Raw genomic sequence first — 20736 nt, 5'->3', positions numbered from 1 at the left:
GAGTCGAAGGAGGAGGTAGCAGGTGCTGAGAATTGTGGGTAGAAGACGGTGAGCTCGACGCTGTCGCCATTTTGTAGCCCTTGTGAGGAACTGTGGCGCTTTTTGCTTGTAGTTTTGCGGCTGCTGCGTTGGCGGCGAGTCGTTATTCTCTTCACGGTGAGTACCGAATCTGAAGCTTATGACGTGAGAAAGGCTATTCAGTACAAAGGTTGTAAGGAATCCGTATTTTGGGTGTTTGACAAAACGATGGCGATAAATTTGCTCTTAAAAAAGCAAGTGAGTTGTTAATTCGCTTTGGAGCCTTTAGAAAAAGCCATTTCGGAGAAGCCCAAAGCGCTTTAAAGGAGGCCCGCGGTCCACTTTCTGCAGAGGGCGGGGTCCCGCCATTGGTCGATCTGATCTATAGGGATGAGTCGTCGGTGGGGCGATTTGCCCATCGTCTTTTATTCGGGACTTGGGAAGCTAGGTGGGCATATCTGCTTTCCGAGTCGCATATTCGTCTTCCCAGTTACCAGTCTTTGTAGGCGCCTTGGTTTTATATATTTTGACAGAGGTTGAGGAGAATCGGGTACATTCAAGTAATAACAGACTGTTTCGCTGTTAATTTACTCAATGTCTATTTTTATGTGAGTTTCTGCCCCTTAAATAGACCTTGAGCATATCTGGATTTGCTTTATGTAGGCAATTGGTTTCATCGACTAAGATTTTTTTTCTTCGTAGAGACCGCGTAGGCTTAAAGTACGGACGGCCATGTTTAGCTAGCATATTCAGTGTTATAGGGGCGTTTTTTTCATAAGCAAAGTAAAGAATTATGCATTGACTTTTTTTTAACAAACTTCTAGATTGATATTCTAATTAATCAAGAATTGAAGACCAGAGGATGGGTTCCGACAAACGGTATGTAATATTGATTTAAATGTTCAGATTATACTTTGAAGGCAGGCTGGTAAATAAAATTAGAACCTTATAGTTCAGTATTGGTGTTCTGATTTGCACAGCAGTGTTTATTTGTTTTATTTTTATTAAATTTCTTTGCCTCCCATCACACCACGAGGTGACTTTGGACGGATTACAGTGTTCTAATCCTTCAAATATTCTAGCCTTGTTCAGGAGCTCAGTATTAATTAAATGCAGGAAGAGAAAAGCATAAGTATCCTGCCTATTTTCTTATCTTAGTCTGAGAGAAGCCACTTCAGTGAATAGTTTCCTTCATGAGTCCCATTGAAATGATGAGTGTTAACTCTTCTCAGTCTGAGCCCTTATGTTATTTTCTCTCTCTCAGATCATTGAGTTAGGAGTAGGGAAGGGATAAAGTATTTTTAATAAACCCAAGAAATGAAAGCGTTTTATATTTTTGGGCCATATGTCACAGATGTCTACCTCTCAAAAGGTAAAGAGAACAAATAACTGATAATCTGTACACTGGATTAAATAAGATAACATGGAATACTGTTATGGATAAATGAATGCATTTTTGGTACCAACTGAAATGCTGGCTAAGGATGTGTGTACAGATAGTCCTCAATTTACAACCACAATTGAACCCAAAATTTCTGTTGCCAGGACAGCTAAGTGAGTTCGCCTTATTTTACCACCCTTCTTGTAATGGTTGTTGAGTGAATCACTACAGTTATTAAGTTACTAACAAGCGACTCTGACTTCCCCATTGACATTGCTTGTCAAAAGGTTGCCAAAGTTGATCATATGGCTCTAGGACACAGCTGTTATAAACACATGCCAGTTATCTAGTGTCTGTATTTTAATTACATACCCATGGGGATGCTGCAATGGTTATAAATGTGAAAAATGTTTATAAGTCACTCAGTGCCATTATAACTTTGAATAGTCACTAAATGAATCATTGTAAGTCAAGGTCTACCTGTAAATTACTTTGGGGTAACAGAAAATGATAGATTTAATTTTACAACCACATATTTAACAAGGAAATATGAACGTATGAGAATTATATGAAACTAGTGTAAAATGATATGAATAAAAACCATTTTGAGTTTTTTCTAGAATTAGTTTGACTGTTTATTGATATTTTGTCCAAATAATACTATTTCAATATAATAGACTTATGATATTTGGAAATGAGTTCTGAGATATTCAGTGAAATACATGGCAAGTCTCATTTGGGATTTTATTTTTCAAATTTATTCACCCAAGCTCCTGACACATAGCAGTTTGGAACACTAATACCTTTTGAGCATAACTGTTAATAAACATGAGTAAAGCTTTTATATCACAGGTACTTATAAATGTATTTTAGGAAGGAAATGACAACAAATGAACTGATACTCTATGAAGAGTGCTTTTAACTATTTTGACTAGAAAAATTGGCCAAGGGAATAATTTTTTTGAGTATCTTAAAAATCCCATTCAATTACTAATGAAATCAGTAATTAATACAAATAAAATCATTGTGAAAGTTACGGACGAAATAGATTCTCAAGCTATTGTCTTACGGCTCATTTCTGATGCATATACTTGTACAATATGCATTGTTTTCACATTTGGTAGTTTGAAAGCTAAACACTTCCTGTAAAATACAGTATACAATTGTACAATTGTCAGTTTCCCTGAAAAAGTATATGACTTTACTTGGCCTAGTATAAAAAAATTAAAAGCAATAAATGTATCTACTTAGCAAGTATCAGTTTTTATTGTAATTCAAAGTAGTTCTCCATTTTGACCTGTGCTTACCTTTTCTTTATCTCCACCTGTTTTTTTGCCTATTTCAACCAATAACATGACAGTAAGAGTGCAACCTTGGCCTACTCTTTCATTAACTCATGCTCTTATTAAAAAGAGCCCCTGAAGAATGTAATGTCAGTTGGAGAAAGTCAAATGATAATGTTTAATTCCATTCTATAGACCAAACATTTGTACCATGATGATTTTATTCTTTGGAATATTAAATCAGAGTATGATTTAATGTAATATAAAAACCCCATTCTCTTGACTAAGATTCACAGGATTTTTAGAAGAAAATAAATGCATGCAAAGTATAATTAAATACTCCAAAAATGGCAAACATTTCCAACTACATGGTGATTTCCTTATACCATACAGTACTGTTTGGCTCTGGTTTTTATTATACAATCTTAGCATGGATGTTGTAGTTTTTGAGTTATTTGACTTTATAAACTCTGTATGCAGAGTGAGCAGAACTGAAAGGAGTGGAAGATATGGATCTATTATAGATAGAGAAGATCGAGATGAACGGGACTCCAGAAGCCGTCGTCGGGATTCTGACTATAAAAGATCTAGTGAGGAGCGTAGAAATGACAGATACGATGATTATCGGGATTATGATAGTCGGGATTATGATGGCCGAGATTATGACGGTAGAGATTATGATAGCCCTGAGGTGAGATAGCTGATTACTGTATTTTTGATTTTGGTTAAATAAGTACGTAGTATTGTTTTGCTAAATTTATCAATTGTATATTTCTTGGTTGGATTTAACCAGAAAGCAGTAACGAAACTATCTCTTTGTTGTCAAGTAGACTACACAGATATGTTTCAACCATGTTTTATTTCAAGGAGTCTTTACTATTTGTATACAAATGAGATTGTCAAAAATTTATATTTAAATTAACCATAGAAAATATTTCCAGAACATTGTAGACTGAAACAACATTTTCTAATTATAACATTAGTCTGATTGTACGAATAATGTTACAATGACATTTAAATCTTTAATTTTTTAAATTAAAATTAATGAAGTTAATTTTGCATTACTATGTGACCACTCATAATTGCTGGGTTTACTTGACAGAGAGAGCGTGAACGTGAACGACGTAATAGTGATAAATCAGAAGATGGTTATCATTCTGATGGAGACTATGGAGAACATGATTATAGAAATGACATAAATGATGAAAAAGAAAGCAAAACCATCATGTTGCGTGGGCTCCCTATTACTGTTACAGACTATGATGTAAGTAACATTTTATTGTTAACTTAAACATTTTAAGTTGCATAATAATTCTTAAAGAGCCTACAGCACTGAAAGTGTCTTAATATTGTTTCACATTTCAGAAGTGAGTGTTTATAACAATTATTTTTTAAAGTAGTGCCTTGTATCCAGTTGGTTTGCAGTTAGGAAGTATTATTCTTCTCTCCTCCCCCAAAATTGAAGACTTGCTGGTAGCTATTCCTCCTGATTAAAAGGAAGAGTTTTGTTGAAATCCTTTGTGTGGCTCCTAATATAGTCCCCCACCACCCAATTATTTTCACAGAATTGCTCATTTTAGAAGTTTTTATTTTGGCAGCTGTGAATCAGAATTCAGAAGAAGAGCATTGCATCATAAATTGTAGAATGTATGTATTCATCTAGTTTATATGGTCAAAATCTAAAATCACTGTTTTGAAATATCTTAGAACTTGATGAACATGTTGTTCATCCGTCCCCCCTCCCCCTTAGAGTTCTTGAACTGCCTATAGTATTGATGAAGTTTCTGAAAAACTTTGCCAGCTTCCTACGACTTGAAAAAATAGATTGGCACAAGGTTACACAATTGATTTCATGCTTAAGGTTGGACTAGAACTCATGGTCACGTGGTTTCTAGTCTAATTCCTTAATCACTATACTGAACTTGTTCACTTAGCATTGTACATAATAGCTGAAGATTGGAATCTAGAAAATTTGAACCATATAAACAATAACATAACGGATTTTATTTCCTAAGGATTTCTAGATTATTTTAGTTCTGAAATTTTTATTACACTTAACTCAGATTCTAAGTTACTTAGAATAATTATAAATTTTGGAAGTCATTAATACTAGACTGTTGTTTTCCTTCTCTAGTTTTGCTTAGTTTGTGAACACTAATGGTATTATTAAAATTGCATATAGATACGAGAGATCATTGAATCCTGTGAAGGCCCTCGGCCTGCAGATGTGAGATTGATGAAGAGAAAGACAGGTGAGAGCATTAACCTTAATTTTTTGGCACAGCCTTCCTCTTCCCCAGGCCTAAAACATTTTCCAAAAGTCCCCTTCACCTGCAAGTACAAAACAAAATGAAAGGTTTGCCATGGATAAGGAATTTAGCCTTTTGAAAGGCTATAGGTAGTGGAAGAAGCCTTCAGTTTTTATATATATTTAAACATGTCGGTAAGTAACACCATAAATTTGATTCTTAAATCTTAGTAATCCATTGCATGGTTATCTATCTTGTTCAAGTAGCCTATTAATGCAGCTTGGTTTCCTTGCCATGGCAAAACAAGAAGCAAATTCAGAGTTGACGTCGCATTTATAAAACTGCTTTGTCATGAAGTAATGAAGCAGTTGGAGAGAGATTCACCTGTTTTAAAGGAACTGACTAACACAAGTATCCCGTCTATATCTGAATGCTGTCTCTAGGTGTAAGCCGTGGTTTCGCCTTCGTGGAGTTTTATCACTTTCAAGATGCTACCAGCTGGATGGAAGCCAATCAGGTTGCTTCACTCACAAAGTCTAGATAATTCCTGAACATGGAACAAGTCTGTACAGTTTTTAAAAAGGAATAAATAAAACTGAATGAAGGAGTGGTTTGATTTAAAAATCATAACTTCCTTAAAATGAAATGCTTTGTATATATTAATTTTTTTGCTAAGATTTCATAGTGTTACCCCAAAATACAGTTGGACCATTTACCTTCTTTAAAAAGTTTGCTATCTTAAAAAATGTTTAAATTGATTGATCTTTGACTTACTTTTTAAAAACCTATTATGTATTGAGCTAGAAAGACTGTTCTGATGTATGCTATCAATAACTATAAAACTAAATTTACAGATTATATAGAAATAACTAACCGGAAAAACATTTTCAGTATGACTTAACAAGTAATGTTTCTAAAAAGCATTGGTGTGCTTTTAAAATGACTTATGAATAATCAAAACAAGAAACATAGAAACTGTTAAGGCAGTAAAATGTATTATATCCAAGATACTGATATATTGGTATTTTAATTCAGCAGTTAATAGCATAACTACCATTTTACTGCATTGCTGTCAAGCTAGAACTGTACTTCTAGATCAAATTAAAAATGCAAGGAGAAAAATTAGTTGTTTTATTATAACATCTGGAAAAGATTTTAATGTGAATTTTATATCTTTATTATTAAATGTTTGGACACTGTCTCTTAAGTTCATATTGTGGCCAACAATTAAATTGAAGGAATAACCATTGTTTCATGCAAAAGGTGTTCTGTATGATTTATATAGCATATAATTGTGGTCCATGAATGAATAGCTGGACAAATTAGGGTAGCAAATTATGAAATCATAATTTTAATATATACAAAGCTGTGTCAATTTTCATCTCAAATCCTGTTTCAAATCCACTCCAACATAACCACGCTAGTGTTAGGGAAAAAATAGTTGAGCCTCCCTATTGGCCCTGTTGCTGTTAGCTGTCAAGACAAACATATTGTGAATATGCCAACATATTTTGTTTATGTGCATACTCCAGTTTTGGGCCATTTTCTCATTTTCCTAGTCTAGCAATAAAACATAAAATTTGCACCATAGGCCTGTTCAATCTTTTTAAGCTTTTTCTATTTCTATTAGAATTTGACTTATTGAAGTCAGCTCTTATTTTAAGATTAGATCATTGTTTCGTCAACATACGCAACCCCATGACACATTTAAAGGTGCATCTCTCTGAAGAGCTGTAAAGGACTTGCAGGATTTAGAAGGAATACAGGTTTTGGATATTCAGGAACAAAATTTAAAATTCAGAAACTTGGCTTCTTTCTATACATTTAAGTAGTTTATCCAGTACTCTGCTAACTATGAACAAAAAGAAAAACAAATTGGTATTGTACTGGGAAAAAAGTCAATGACAGTCGAATTTGGTTATGAAATATTAGGGTATTGTATCTTTTCTTCCTATTTGCACGGTAGCTTTTTTATACCACAAGTTAGTCAGAAAACAGTTATGCTGAACATGTGTTCAGTTCCTGACTTTCAATTTAGCTTCTAGGTCATCTTGACAAGAATTATTTTACTTTCAAGGGCACATCATGAAGAAAACAACTGAAAACAATTCATATGTTTTGAAGTTATAAAATTCTAGTCCTGGGGAAAGAAGTGAAGCAGTCACTTAATACTTTAAAGCAATGTTTTGCTATGTCTTTAAGAATCTCGATCTCCTTAGAGACACTTCCTGGTTCCATGTCAGCACTTAGTTTTGGCAGCTTGATCAACCTTCCCTGATTCTGTTTGCTTTCACTGCACATCCCATTTTCTTACTGCCCATGTCCTGCAGGATTGGATGGGCAGAGTGTAGGAGGCGGTGGTTGGTTCTCTGCATCCTCCCCATATCTTGTCCATTTAGTTCATGAGCACTGAATCCTCCGAAGTGTGCTCTACCATGGGAAAATCGACACATGTTCTGTGATACTGGAATAACTAAATGTGCTTTTTTTGCAGAAAAAACTGTTGGTTCAAGGGAAACAAATTGCAATGCATTACAGCAACCCCAGACCTAAATTTGAAGACTGGCTTTGTAACAAGGTATGGTAGTTTACAAAGGCATTTTTAACACACACATTTTATTACTAACTGCCCATCTCCCTCAATGTATTTTAACAGATTCCATTGTGATTAGCCATTCTCATACTACTTCTACTAATGGATAAAATATCTGAACTTCAAATAATATTAAAAAGCTTAGCATGAAGCAATTTATAAGAACTGCTCAAAAGAAGTAAATAGCGTTTAATAAAAACGTATATTAATGTGGAAATAGCCATTGTGATCATTACTATAGGAGACGTAAAAACACACTTCAGTGTATTGACTTGAAGTATCTTCTTGATCTACATATTCATGTATAGCTTGTCTTCAGCACTCAAAAAGCAAACAAGTAATAGTTGGCAATTTGAAAACTAGCAGACTTTAGTATCTATATAATGCACATGTATTTGGGAATCTCAGTAAAAGGAAGGACAAACAGGACAACTCACAAATTACTTTCTTCACAGTGGAAGAAAGAAAATAATTGCTGTAAATTTGCTTGCAGGTAGCCTCTACTTACCAATAGCTTGTTCATTAACTAATGGTGCAATGGTGCTAAACAAGTGATACTTAAAATTGGCTTTTGAAGTATCTTTTTTCCTGACCCTTTTACAAGCAAAATCAATGGGGAAGCTGGCAGAAAGAGTCGCAAGTTGGCTGTTGTAATTTCTTCCTGCCTTCCTACACTAGGGCTGTGCCATTCACCCTTGGCTTTCCTTGCCACATCATCCATCCCCTGGTCTTTCTCCACTCCAACTATGCCATCCACACACCAGCCTCCTTGTGCTTTGCTCTGCCCTGCCATTTATTTTAGGTTTTAATGCACTTTTCGTCTTGTACCTTCCTCCCCCCAGTGTTCTGCCATTCCTTTTGAGGGATTGCCCTGGCCTTCCCACCCTGTATGAATATTTTTTTGTAGATGAATAAGGATATGTTGTTTTCCCTTTGTCTATTTATTTTACCCAATTTCATAGGCACGGTCACAATATAATTGACCCTGGGCATGCTAATCAGTAAATACCTAAAAATCGTTGTAATTATTAACAATTAAAATATCAAAAACTATTAAAAGCTGGGCTAAAGTAAGTAAACAAAGCATATCAACAATAAAGAGCCACTTCACTATTACTTAACTAATGAAAGCAAAAATGGAACATAACTTTGTTTAATTATATGCCCTTCTATGATCTGGAATATATATGTAGCCAATCAAAAGATGCTAAAACATTTGAAACTAAATTCAGAGGAAGTTTTGTCCTGAGCTCAAAGTTCCTTCACCCGTAAGCTTAGGACACTGGAAAAGTGCTTAAGAGTTTTAAGCATACTTATAGATTTTAGTGAATAGGATTAGTGTTCAACCCAAATTCATAAGTTGACAATAAATAAGATAAAAAGAAACAGAAGAAATTTTCAGTTTCTGGTTTAGCAGATATAAACAATACTTTAATTTTTACAAATGTCAGCATTTCAAGATTTTATATTCATAAATATAAGGGAAATATCAACCTTTCCATTACCCTTCAGTTAAAATGAACAATATTGCAACTGAATAACATAATGGTAGACAAAAAAGAGCTGATCTTTGAACTAGGAATTAAACATTAAAATTAAACAAGTATAAATTCCTGCTTAAAGATCAGCTCACACCCAGCTTTCCATGAAGTCATGGGTTACAGTTCTTAATTCTCCTTCCTCACTATCTTGTCTTCATTTAATATTTAAGGTCTGGTAATTAAAACATTAGACTCAATAATACCTTGAGAGATTTTTAAAAAGTCATTACATTCATTTTTTCCATTCATGCAGAAATTTTAATACTGTGGATGTTTGTTCAGAGTATTGGATTTAGAAATAAAATAATTTTGTAACACCATTTCTCATATCTTAGAATGCTTCCTGAACAGTGAAGACCTTAAAAATATGCAGAACGTATCGTTTAAAATTGTAGCTAGAGGTACTAAAGCATTCCCAGAAATCATAGTGTTTGATATTAATTTTATTTAACTACTCTTTCTATTGTCCTGGATAAGACTGGAGTTGAATTAATCATCAAGTTCATGGGTGCCAAAGCAAACTCTTCTAAGTTCCAAATGTGTTACCATTATTGTAATTTCTTGCTGGGTAATAAATTGATATTAATAGTTTTATTCAGTAATGACATGAAACTACCATCATGGATTTTTTTAAAAAACAATGTTATAGGTATGGTCTATCCTACAGAATGTTTGATCAGGTGTATAATCTAAAATGTAATGGGTTTGTTTATTTGTTAGTGCTGCCTTTACAACTTCAGGAGGCGACTAAAATGCTTCCGTTGTGGAGCAGATAAATTTGGTAAGTTCTGTTTGAATAAGTTATATTAAACATTTTTATTTCACAATTGAACTGCATGTAATTCCATTTCTGACATGGTAGAGGTCTATTGATGTCATAACACACATTCCTTGATTATTAAGCTTGTTTTTCCACCTGTTTTGCAATGAAGATTCAGAACAGGAAGTGCCACCTGGAGGACCAGAAGCTGTACAGTCTGTGGATTACTACTGTGATAGTAAGTTAATTCTTATTGTATTGTAAAAATAGGTTAGCAGAGATATGTCTCTGTGTTATGCAGAAATCATGGGGGTGGGGGGTATTTACAACTCAAATTCACAAGAGGTAAAAATCAAGTTAAAGTTGCTGGAGAAGTGAGTAACCTGACAAAGTATGGGAAGTATGATGTTTTCCTTTCTATGAAGAGCATTGAGACTTTTTATCCTCTCTTCAGCCTGGATTCTGCAGTTAACATCTTTTTTCCTCTGCTTTTCTTTTTTGATCAGCTTTTATTGTCAAATTTTGGGGTTCCTTTTTTTCATCCCAGCATTGCTCTTGTTCCTCTTTCATTCAGCAGCTGCACCAGATAGTCCTTCCTTATAGTTTTAGTATTTAGTATTTACTGTTTATTGCAGCATCTTTATTTACCTTAAAGAGAATTACATGTGAACTGTTATAAAATTTTAATTAAACTGAAATGATTGTCCTTCCCTACTCCTGCTTTGGGAAGTGTGGAAAGGGTTGTGCCAGCAATAATTATGGTATATAATCTAATATACATAGCTGCATTATATCAATACATCTCTGGTCTTTTTCAGAATTTCATAAATATGTAGTTTTTCCTTGCTTTACTTATAATGCATAATAGACTTTTATGTATGTCTGTTCTTTGTTATTGTACCGTAGATGATGAAGTGATAACCATATCTTGATCTTCCCACAGCACTTATTCTGAGAAATATAGCTCCTCATACAGTAGTGGAATCAATCATGACAGCTCTATCACCATATGCTTCACTGGCAGTAAATAATATCCGCCTTATTAAAGACAAACAGACCCAGCAGAATCGAGGCTTTGCTTTTGTACAGTTGTCTTCAGCCATGGTGAGATATATTTTATTGTATTTCAGTGTTAAATTTTGTATATATTTCCTAACATTCAAGTTCAGTTTAGACGTGTATAACCTTTTTTATTTGCATAAGTAATAAAAACAAATATCTTCAGATTTAACTTCCTGATAAAAATATGTATATGATTTAAAAGGTAACAATTATTAATTTATGACCATAACATTGTTAATATCCTGATATGTGATTTTTAATGTCAAGCTCTGAATTCTCTTTATACAAAATCTTACCTGAATGGAATGAATAAATGCATTGTACTTGTTTTTTTCCTTATGAAGTTTTGGTAGTTGAATTTTTTTCTTATAAATCCTTTTTGACAGTGGTTGTATATAACAGTTTAAACTTTGTCTCATACCAATGATTATTTTTCCTAGGATGCTTCTCAGTTGTTGCAGATTTTGCAGAGTCTTCAGCCACCTCTGAAAATAGATGGCAAAACAATTGGTGTGGATTTTGCAAAAAGTGCTAGAAAGTGAGTTATGCTACTAAAGTTGTCTTTCAAATGTTCAAATGCAGTACAATTAGAAATTTATATTGCTGCTTTATTGCTTACTATCAATTTTAATGAATAAGCTTTACAAAGAAAACAAGCTTTATATCTTTCTGTGTGTGTACTCATTAAAAATATGAGTCATATTTCTTAGTAGCATTTAAATTCAGTTAAATGTTTGGGGTTAAGCATTTATTTGGATAAGTAATGGAATAAAAATATTCAATTTATCTTCTTTGTCAGCGTTCCAAATATCATGCAGAATTAAATCAGAGTCAAAGGCAAAACTATGCTTAAAGTTCCAATTTAATAAGGCAGGCATGTTGGCATCATGCTATGGGATCCCAATTCTGGATGTTACATTAGAATCCCACCCAGTTAAAAGTTCATGATCTTCTCCCCACACCCACAGTCCATCACATGGTCCAATCTTCTTCCACGCTAGCACCTACGCCCAACTGCTTCCGGTCAGGTGCAAAGGTTTGGGAGACAAAAGATGACCTTGAGCTTCTAGGAAGGAATTTTTTATTTTGAAAACAACACATTCTACCCCTTGATAAATCCCCCCCCCCCTTAATGAGAGTGTGGCAGGCCAAAGATTCTTAAAGGAACCGCTGCAGGCCTGACATTCTTATTCTGTGTAGTACTATTCTAATTTCCAGAAAACACAGTGAGGAAACTGATGCAATTTGGTTATCAACAGTTGAGGCACATTGTAATTTGCTTGTAATTTTGTTTTGAAGCTTCTCGGTAATTTCTAGTAATATTGCCTATGAAATAGACATAACAGTCTTTTTCTTTTTCAGGGATTTGCTTCTCCCAGATGGCAATCGTGTCAGTGCTTTCTCTGTTGCTAGCACAGCCATTGCTGCTGCTCAGTGGTCATCAACCCAGGTAGGAATTAGCTTTTAAAGTTGCTGATTACTAACTCTACAGGTTACAATAGTATCTACCGATTCTTCTCTTGGCCTTGCAGGCCCCAGAGGCTCTATTTGGTTGCAGTTTAATTTTCAAAAGTTGTTGAGTTAGCATGCAATAAAACAGTGATCAAACATAAAATTTCTTTCGTTCCTCCTATGTCTAAAACTACTCATTTCACTCAGGGACATTATATCCATCAATGCTTTGAATATGAATACATCTCATTTTAATAAATAAAAATGATAATTGGTTGTAACTCAGTGCTTGTTTTATAAATATATCAAGGAAAAGGAAATAAAAGTGCTATATTGAGATCGCAGCATCCAGAGAGACTGGGTTTTCAACAATTTGCCATTTAATGGATAAGAGATGAGTGTCTTGAAGGCTTTATGTTGAGCATGTTCACAAAATTAAAAAATGTTCCCACCTTAGAAACTTGGGAATTTCTATGCTAATGTAAGGCAAGATTTCAGAACTGATATCAGCATTCATGTGAAAAATCTCTTTGCTCTATTTACTGTTTAATCATTTTCTTTAATTTATAGCCTCAGAGTGGAGAGGGTGGCTCTGTTGATTTCAACTACCTTCAACTTGGACAGGATGGTTATAATCAGTACGCTCAGGTATGTATAAATAGTATTAGAAACGAAGATTTGAAGTTGTTGGGAGGAAAGTGTTCTTCACGCTTTAAAGGTACTTTTCAATAGGCAACTGGACTTTCTGGTTTTTCGCTTCTCCCAGAAGCTTCTTCAACTCTGACTGGATGATGTGGAAGAGCTGAAGAAACTTCTTGGATGAGAAGTGAAACAACTTCAAAGAAAAATCAGAAAGTCCAGTTTCCTCTTGAAAAAGCATCTTCGGGACAACCATTACCTGGATGACTGAGAATCTCCATAGACATTTGTATGCTTTAAATTACCTCTCTCAGGAAGATTGGACCATAAACTATATGACATTTGAAAATTTGGGCAGATGAGGCAAAGTAAATGTACTAACTATTAATACAGAACTATTACAGAACAAATGTATTAACTATTAAAATACACAATAGTGCATAATAAAGCAACTAACAAGGAGCAGTACAAAGTCAGCATGAAAAAATGCAGTATAAAAGCCAGTCAAAATAAGCTATACTAGATGAACAACAAAAATAGGCTGAAATGATAGAAATGTAAAAGGTAAGATGACGACGATTTCTTAGCCTGGCCCTGAAATAAATGCGATATTGGTACTTTATGAATTTATATCGATTTATATGTCCAGGTCACAACTAAAAAAGCCTTTATGATAGTCATCCTTTTAACTTCAAAATAACAGAAAGATTGTAGGAGGGAAACTATCCTTCTGTTCCCCTGATTTGAATTCTTAATTGCATGTGCATGCACATACATGCCCCAGGGATTAAGCCTCTGACCTCCTTTGAGGGATGCTGCAGGGGTTTGCCATTTAAAATATTTTTCTACCTTTCCATACATGGGGGAAACACTGTAAGAGTGCTGTCACTTTTAGGAAATAGAAATAAATTTCTAATTTGAACCTCCATTACAGTAGTTCTTAAGTTGCTGTATATTTCTTGTATCTCCAGTTCTCACATCTTTGGAAATTGAGGGATGCTTGCATGTTTTGAGTCAAATTTTCTCATGAGAGAGAGAGAAAAGGATAAAACATACTTTAAAAGCTCACGTTAGAAAGATTATTTTTATTGGTTGTTCGTAATTTGATTTTCCTGGGCTCTGTTTGATGCCTTCTCCCTAGATGGATAGATTGACTTTCGTTTTCTTCTCTTAACTCCTGTGTAACTGATCTTTTGGTGATGAGGGTTTTCCCCATTCCATAAAGGATCCGTATCATGAAACAGTAATCTTACCGTAACCCATTGTCTGATGTTCACAGGATTATCAGCAATTTTACCAGAATCAAGCAGGAACATTGGACACAGATAGAACTACAACTTCTGGTAATTTTTCCTCTGTGTCACAGAAATACTTTTCCATAATTTTGTATGAACATCTTCATTGGTTTGACTGAACTCTGGCTTGAGTAATAAATTGATAGTTTGTCATGAGTGTCTTTTGAGCAGCATTTATCTTTTACATAAACCCCAACTAAGGGACTTGAATTAATTTTAATAGTTTGCATGAAGTATTTTGGCAGGTATTCAATAATATTAATAGTAATCCCCCCCCCCCCAGGAAATGAAATTGCTAATATTTTAAATTTGTTATTACTGTTATTATCAAGGCATTCCAACGAGTTCTATCAGTATTCTAGATTTTGAGATTTTCATGGAATATCCAATTAACTTTCTTTTGGCAGGTGGTCCAGGTACTGCTGGTACAACTACAGCTGCTGTTGTTTCCCAGAGTCCTCAGTTGTATAACCAACAAACCCCTTCAGCTGATACACCGGTAAATTATGTTGTCTTCTATAGTAAAAATATTGGTTTAGTGTAGAGCTTCATTGCATGAATGCAAGGTGAAATTATTTTAATGAATATTCATCTTAATTTTAGCACTATTCAAATTATACCCATTGTCTATTCAGTTGCATAGGTATTGATTTGTGGATTAAGATGTATTGTCTTGCCTGGGATAGTAATTGAGTGGAAATTGAACTGTGGGTCTTGTATGTGCAAAGCTGGCCTTCTTAAGAGCTGTTTATTGATCTTAGTATAATTTTGCGTCAATATATCTGAATATGTGTCAATATGTCTGAATAACACATAAACATAAATTGCTTATTCTGAGTATAACATGTCTTGAAGAAAATGTATGTATTTTTTAATAAATGCTATGGTTTTCTAAAGTTTATGATATTTCTTTCTGCAGACACAAGCTGCACAGCCAAGTACTAGTTCTCAAGTGTCATCCAGTTCTCCAACTAGTATAGTTCCTGGCACCAAATATGGTGAGATTAACTACTTCTAGATGAAGCATTGGATAGTGGAAAATAACTATTGCTTCCGTTACCAATCAGTATTTATTACAGTCAATTTATTGTTTTCCTGAGATATAAATCCAGAAGGTGTAACTCTTACTCTCTGAAGGTTTGGGGAAAGTATGGGACGGTGATAGGATTAAATTACTTCTTAAAACTGAAATAGACATTTAAGGGATGAAGTAAAAGAAATTGCTTATTTGTTTCACTAATCAGCAAAATTCTAAGGCAGTGTTTTCTTTGTCCTACATTTAGATCAGTATCTATTGTTGTGCCTAGTGTACTAGTTACATCTCCCCATATTCTTGAATTCAAAATAACATGTTTGATTTTTTAGAAAAGCAATAATGTAAGTTATTTATCCATTGAACTTGCAGCCGTTCCAGACACTTCAACATATCAGTATGATGAATCATCAGGTTTCTACTATGATCCTGTAACTGGATTGTATTATGACCCAAATTCTCAGGTATACAAGTCTCCTTATTTTTTCTTGTGTAAAAGTAGTCTTGAGTTGGAAATGCAGACAATTGAGAAATGTTAATATGTTGCATTATACTAATGAAGTAACAGTGAGAATCTAATTTACATATCTGCTATTGTTTTTGGACAGCCAGTTTAAAATGTACATGAAACAATGTATTCTGACATGTTTGTTTGCTGTACTGAATCACAAAAATACATTTTTTGTTCAAAAATGCAGTGTGATTTTAACTATAGTAGGCTTTAGCATCAATTTTTTTGAGTATTGTTGGAAGTAATTTATAGCTGTGTAGAGATAATACAAATTCATGTAGCAATTTATGTACAGATATGGCTACAAATTACATTCTTAATATAACAACTTCATTTCAATTTAAGTAAATGTATTTTATTCAGCATGAAAGATAAATAGTTTGCTTTTTCTTTCAGTATTATTACAATGCTGTTACACAACAGTATCTGTACTGGGATGGTGAAAAAGAGACTTACATGCCTGCCGCCGAAGGTACATCATATCAGCAAAATAACGGACCTTCAGCTAAAGAAGGAAAAGAGAAGAAAGAGAAACCCAAGAGTAAAACAGCTCAACAGGTGATAATTAAAATGAAAGCTACTAAGACCAATATTCTGTTTGATATCAGTGGCTACTCATTTTATATAAGAGTCCCATGGAAAGCTAAGTGGTATAAAAGATAGGAAGAGAAAATTTGTGTAAAAGAGAAGCAATGAATGAGGAGCTGGCAAATAGTGACATTGTTATTTAATTGTTAGATTGTACTGTTTGAACTGAGAAAAATAGTTTTAATTTCTAATCATTGGTTGAAAGTTCACTATGGAAGATATTTTCAAATATATGTCTTTTCATCAGATAATGTACAAAGAGCATTTTTGGAAATAACCTAAAATGCTGTGATGGCAGAAAAAGAAATAGTGGAAATGTTAACTTTGGTTTACTATACACAAAGTGTGAATTAACTGAATTCTTCTTCCTGTTCAGATTGCTAAAGACATGGAACGTTGGGCTAAGAGCTTAAACAAGCAGAAGGAGAACTTCAAGAACAGCTTTCAGCCCCTGAATGCAAGAGAAGAAGAAAGAAGAGAATCTGCAGCAGCAGATGCTGGTTTTGCTCTCTTTGAGAAAAAGGTAAAATGCTGACTGCTAGCTCAAGGAATACAAAATAAATCCATCATATATGAAGATTTTGGATTTACTGGTTTCTTCTTTTTCTAGGGCACTTTGTCTGAGAGGCAACAAATAATAACAGAAGTGATAAAGAATGGTGATGATGACAATCCTCTGAAAGTGAGTGTACAGAAATCTACATTCACTTTTGTGATTTTTTAAACATTGTTTAAAAAGGGAATCCCTATATTGTGTTGTTCTTGAAGCAGTCAAGTACGTATCTCCTGTTGCCTTTTTAGTAATGTATTGACTAAAATTGTTCAATGTTATTTTACAGCGTGGTTTGGTGGCTGCTTACAGTGGGGATAGCGACAATGAAGAAGACTTCTTAGAGAGATTGGAGAATGAGGAAGAAAAGTTAACGGATTGGAAAAAGTTAGCATGTTTGTTATGTAGAAGACAGTTTCCCAACAAGGAAGCTCTCGTTAGGCATCAGCAGCTTTCTGATCTCCATAAGGTAACGTCCTATTTCAAATCAATATATCCAATACCAATGAAGGAGAATATTTGTAGCTCAGGGTTGAAATGAGGGGTCTTTGGTGCTCTCTGAGCTTGCTTGTATCTTTGTATCTATTAGTGTATATATGACTTAAATTTGTGTGCAGCTTTTTCAGCAACTAGGCAGACAATATAGTAGTAATGATGATAGTGTTTTTTCTGGTGTTCAATCATTTTCGATTCTCGAACACTGCCTGGACAAGTCCCCACCATTTTCTTCACTATGTAAAATGAACAAGCAACATTTATAGAATGGAGAGAATGTTATAAATGCACAATATAGGCCCTGGTCTGCTTGCAGCTCTGGAAATCCTTGAGTGCAACCCCCAGAAGTCTGCACATGTGATTACCAGTGGTAATTTTTCTATTGTGCCAGTAAAGAAACATTGCTAAATAGATAGGTGGGGATTAATGATCTTGACTATTTAATTTACATTATTCATAATAAAAGTTTATTGTCTGTGTACTCTGCATAGAAAGGTTATGCATGTTATTAGCCACCTAAATAAGTTTTAATTATTATCATTTTCATTGGTTATATTCTTTGTCTAGCAAAACATGGACATTTACAGAAGATCTAGGCTATCTGAGCAAGAACTTGAAGCCTTGGAAATGCGTGAGAGAGAGGTTAGTACCGTAAAGAGCATAAATACAAAGATTGATGTTCAAAGCATAAGCATCATACAAACTTCGCTACAGTTCATAGATTTGAAAAACATTCTGAGCTGAAACTTAAAACATGCAATACATAGAAGACAGATTTCTTGCCTGTGACATTTAGAGCTACTAGACATTGATTGGGAGACAGAGAAGATAATATTACCATGTATTCTGCTATTTCCTGGTGTAGATGTTAGAGGAACTATTTAATCAAAAGCTGGTATGTGGTTGTTCTAGTCTATAGTGTACTGTGAATAAACATTTTTTGTTTGCTGTGTTCAAAATGTTCTAATACAGCCGTTTAGTGCTGTTTTTAACAACATAAAATTAGGTAACAAATCTTACTCCTGAAAATCACCTGCTCAAGTGGCAGCAGAATAGGTTCCTTCTATTAGTAAATGTTACTGAGTGGTCTTTTCCTCTTCAGTTATCAGTATGTTTTTCTTGCCTCAAAGCAATAGGATAACAATATGTGATAATGGAATTTATCTTTCAGATGAAATACAGAGACAGAGCAGCTGAAAGACGTGAGAAATATGGTATCCCAGAGCCACCAGAACCAAAGCGGAAAAAAGCATTTGATGCAGGCACTGTGTATGTATTCAATACTACAATTATTGTTGCAATATTTTCCCCTGATCTTTTGAAGGGTTAAATATTTATTGCTTATCTACAGGAATTATGAACAGCCCACTAAAGATGGCATTGACCATAGCAATATTGGCAACAAAATGCTGCAGGCCATGGGGTGGAGAGAAGGGTCAGGATTAGGAAGGAAATGTCAAGGCATCACAGCGCCAATTGAGGTGAGCATAAATCTATATAAGTAACACTGAATTTATTCTGTGCTAAATTTTAGAAAATAGAGATTTTGAAACATTTTGTTAAACAGTAAAAAAAAAAGGTTCTGTTGGCTTTGGATGCTACCAGCAGCAGCCAGACTGGTGGTTACTGCTACCAGTACTGGAAGATTGTCTTATAATTTAATGGAAATGTTTTTTTTTAATTCCCATGAAAACTAGTAAAATTACTTTATCTAGAATCTAGGTTTCTCCGAGTGTACTTTAGATTTGTTCTCTCATACCATTTTTAGGAATCTCGACAGTAATGTGATTTCTAAGTCCAGATACGATTAAAATCCACACATTAAATGCGCTGTTAGGACAGTGGTTCCTGTTTATTTTTTCCCTCTAGATTGCCACAATGTGTCAAAATCTCTGGCAATATAGCACTTGTACGTGCTGTGACACAAATGACTGCCAGTAGAATTTGATTTTCTCTGTATTTGGCAAGATAGTGTTCAATTTAGTTTATTTTTGGCTAGATCAGAAGCTAGCTTTTGCAACCACGCAAGGTCTCTGCACCATAGACAGGAAGACATTGACCTAGCAAGATCTTAATGTTGAAAAATAGATGCTAGTTACTCAAAATACTGCTTTCTTCGAACATTGATGTCTTGAAGCATGAAATACAATTGTTCTTTGAAAATGCTAAGATACTTATTTTCTTTTGCAGGCTCAAGTGAGAATGAGGGGAGCTGGGCTAGGAGCAAAAGGTAGTTCTTACGGTGTTTCTACAGCTGACTCATACAAAGATGCCGTACGGAAAGCTATGTTTGCCCGATTCACCGAAATGGAATAAGTTTTGTCCATATTGGAGACATAAGATTTCACTCTTCCAAACTGACTGTTAAAACCTTGAAGGCCTTGGAGGAACTGCAGTATATAGGTTGTGGGTTGGAATCACTTCCATTTTAATTTTTCTTTTCCTTCCAGCATGCACTGCTTCTCTTGGTACATGATAGATCATAGAATGCAAAGCACTGTGGCTTCATGTTGGAAGAACACCAACAAGTTAAAAAAGAAGATATACTGCATCTTTATATATTTATGTAAATAGTGTAAATTAATGTGTTGTGTTCAGAGTTTTGTGTATTCTAAAAACCACTTCTGTCCTGTGGAGCAGTTAAGGAAGTGTTAATATGATTTGACACTGCTGTTCTCTGCTTACTTTGTATTGTTTCTCAATTTTGGCAAAGTTTCCTGTACATTTTGTAAAATATGTATTTGTATAGATTTTTTGAAGATTTCGATTCTAGATGCCAGTCTGGACTTCTTTTAAAAAGAAATAAAACCTGAACTAAGCTTGATTTCTTTATAAGGAGCATGAGTTATTTTGTGATGTGGACTAAATAAGCTTAAATTAATCATAAGTAGAAAATCAGAAATGAGTGGGAACTGCTTTGGTCTTCATCAGCAGTGGAGAAGTGTGCAACAAATTACAGGGCTGGACCAATGAAACTAGATAAAAACTTTAATCATAGAAAAATTATATGTAGAGACGATAACAGCAGATGTAGCAGACTATTTCCTCAACTGTGTGGGATCTTGTACATTTGCTTTCTCTGTAGAAAAATTAGGATTGTCAAATAGGTTGAATCTGCTTAGCACAGCATTACAGTCTCCTGGGAGAGGATGATAATTTAGGACAGCATTTCTTTAGGATGTTCATTGAGTCTGAGCTGGGGTGCTCTATGAAATCCCCACTCTTGGAGATAGTGTAGTACTTCCAGACACAATTGTTAGAAGGGATTACTGTGCTATAATAAAGA

General features: G+C 34.4%; 1 protein-coding gene across 1 annotated transcript; it reads left to right on the top strand.

The window, feature by feature from the left end:
- RBM5 (RNA binding motif protein 5) lies at positions 1 to 20274 on the top strand. The gene is made up of 25 exons (XM_014053840.2): positions 1 to 156; positions 843 to 897; positions 3163 to 3373; positions 3785 to 3946; positions 4865 to 4934; positions 5375 to 5448; positions 7426 to 7509; positions 9786 to 9846; positions 9998 to 10063; positions 10769 to 10929; positions 11328 to 11425; positions 12250 to 12337; positions 12910 to 12987; positions 14258 to 14321; positions 14681 to 14772; positions 15193 to 15271; positions 15679 to 15770; positions 16214 to 16375; positions 16782 to 16928; positions 17016 to 17087; positions 17245 to 17424; positions 18018 to 18092; positions 18622 to 18719; positions 18802 to 18931; positions 19641 to 20274. The coding sequence occupies exons 2-25, from the start codon at positions 881 to 883 to the stop codon at positions 19764 to 19766; spliced, it is 2487 nt and encodes an 828-aa protein (XP_013909315.2). The 5' UTR covers positions 1 to 156; positions 843 to 880; the 3' UTR covers positions 19767 to 20274.
- Positions 20275 to 20736: the final 462 nt, after the last annotated feature.

This window comes from Thamnophis sirtalis, unplaced genomic scaffold (assembly GCF_051295495.1).
Source record: "Thamnophis sirtalis isolate CommonGarterSnake01/CBP01778 unplaced genomic scaffold, rThaSir2_p1.2 scaffold_3, whole genome shotgun sequence".
Taxonomy (NCBI): domain Eukaryota; kingdom Metazoa; phylum Chordata; class Lepidosauria; order Squamata; family Natricidae; genus Thamnophis; species Thamnophis sirtalis.
The sequence above is the reverse complement of the archived record's forward strand: the minus strand, read 5'-3'. Positions and strand labels throughout refer to the sequence as shown.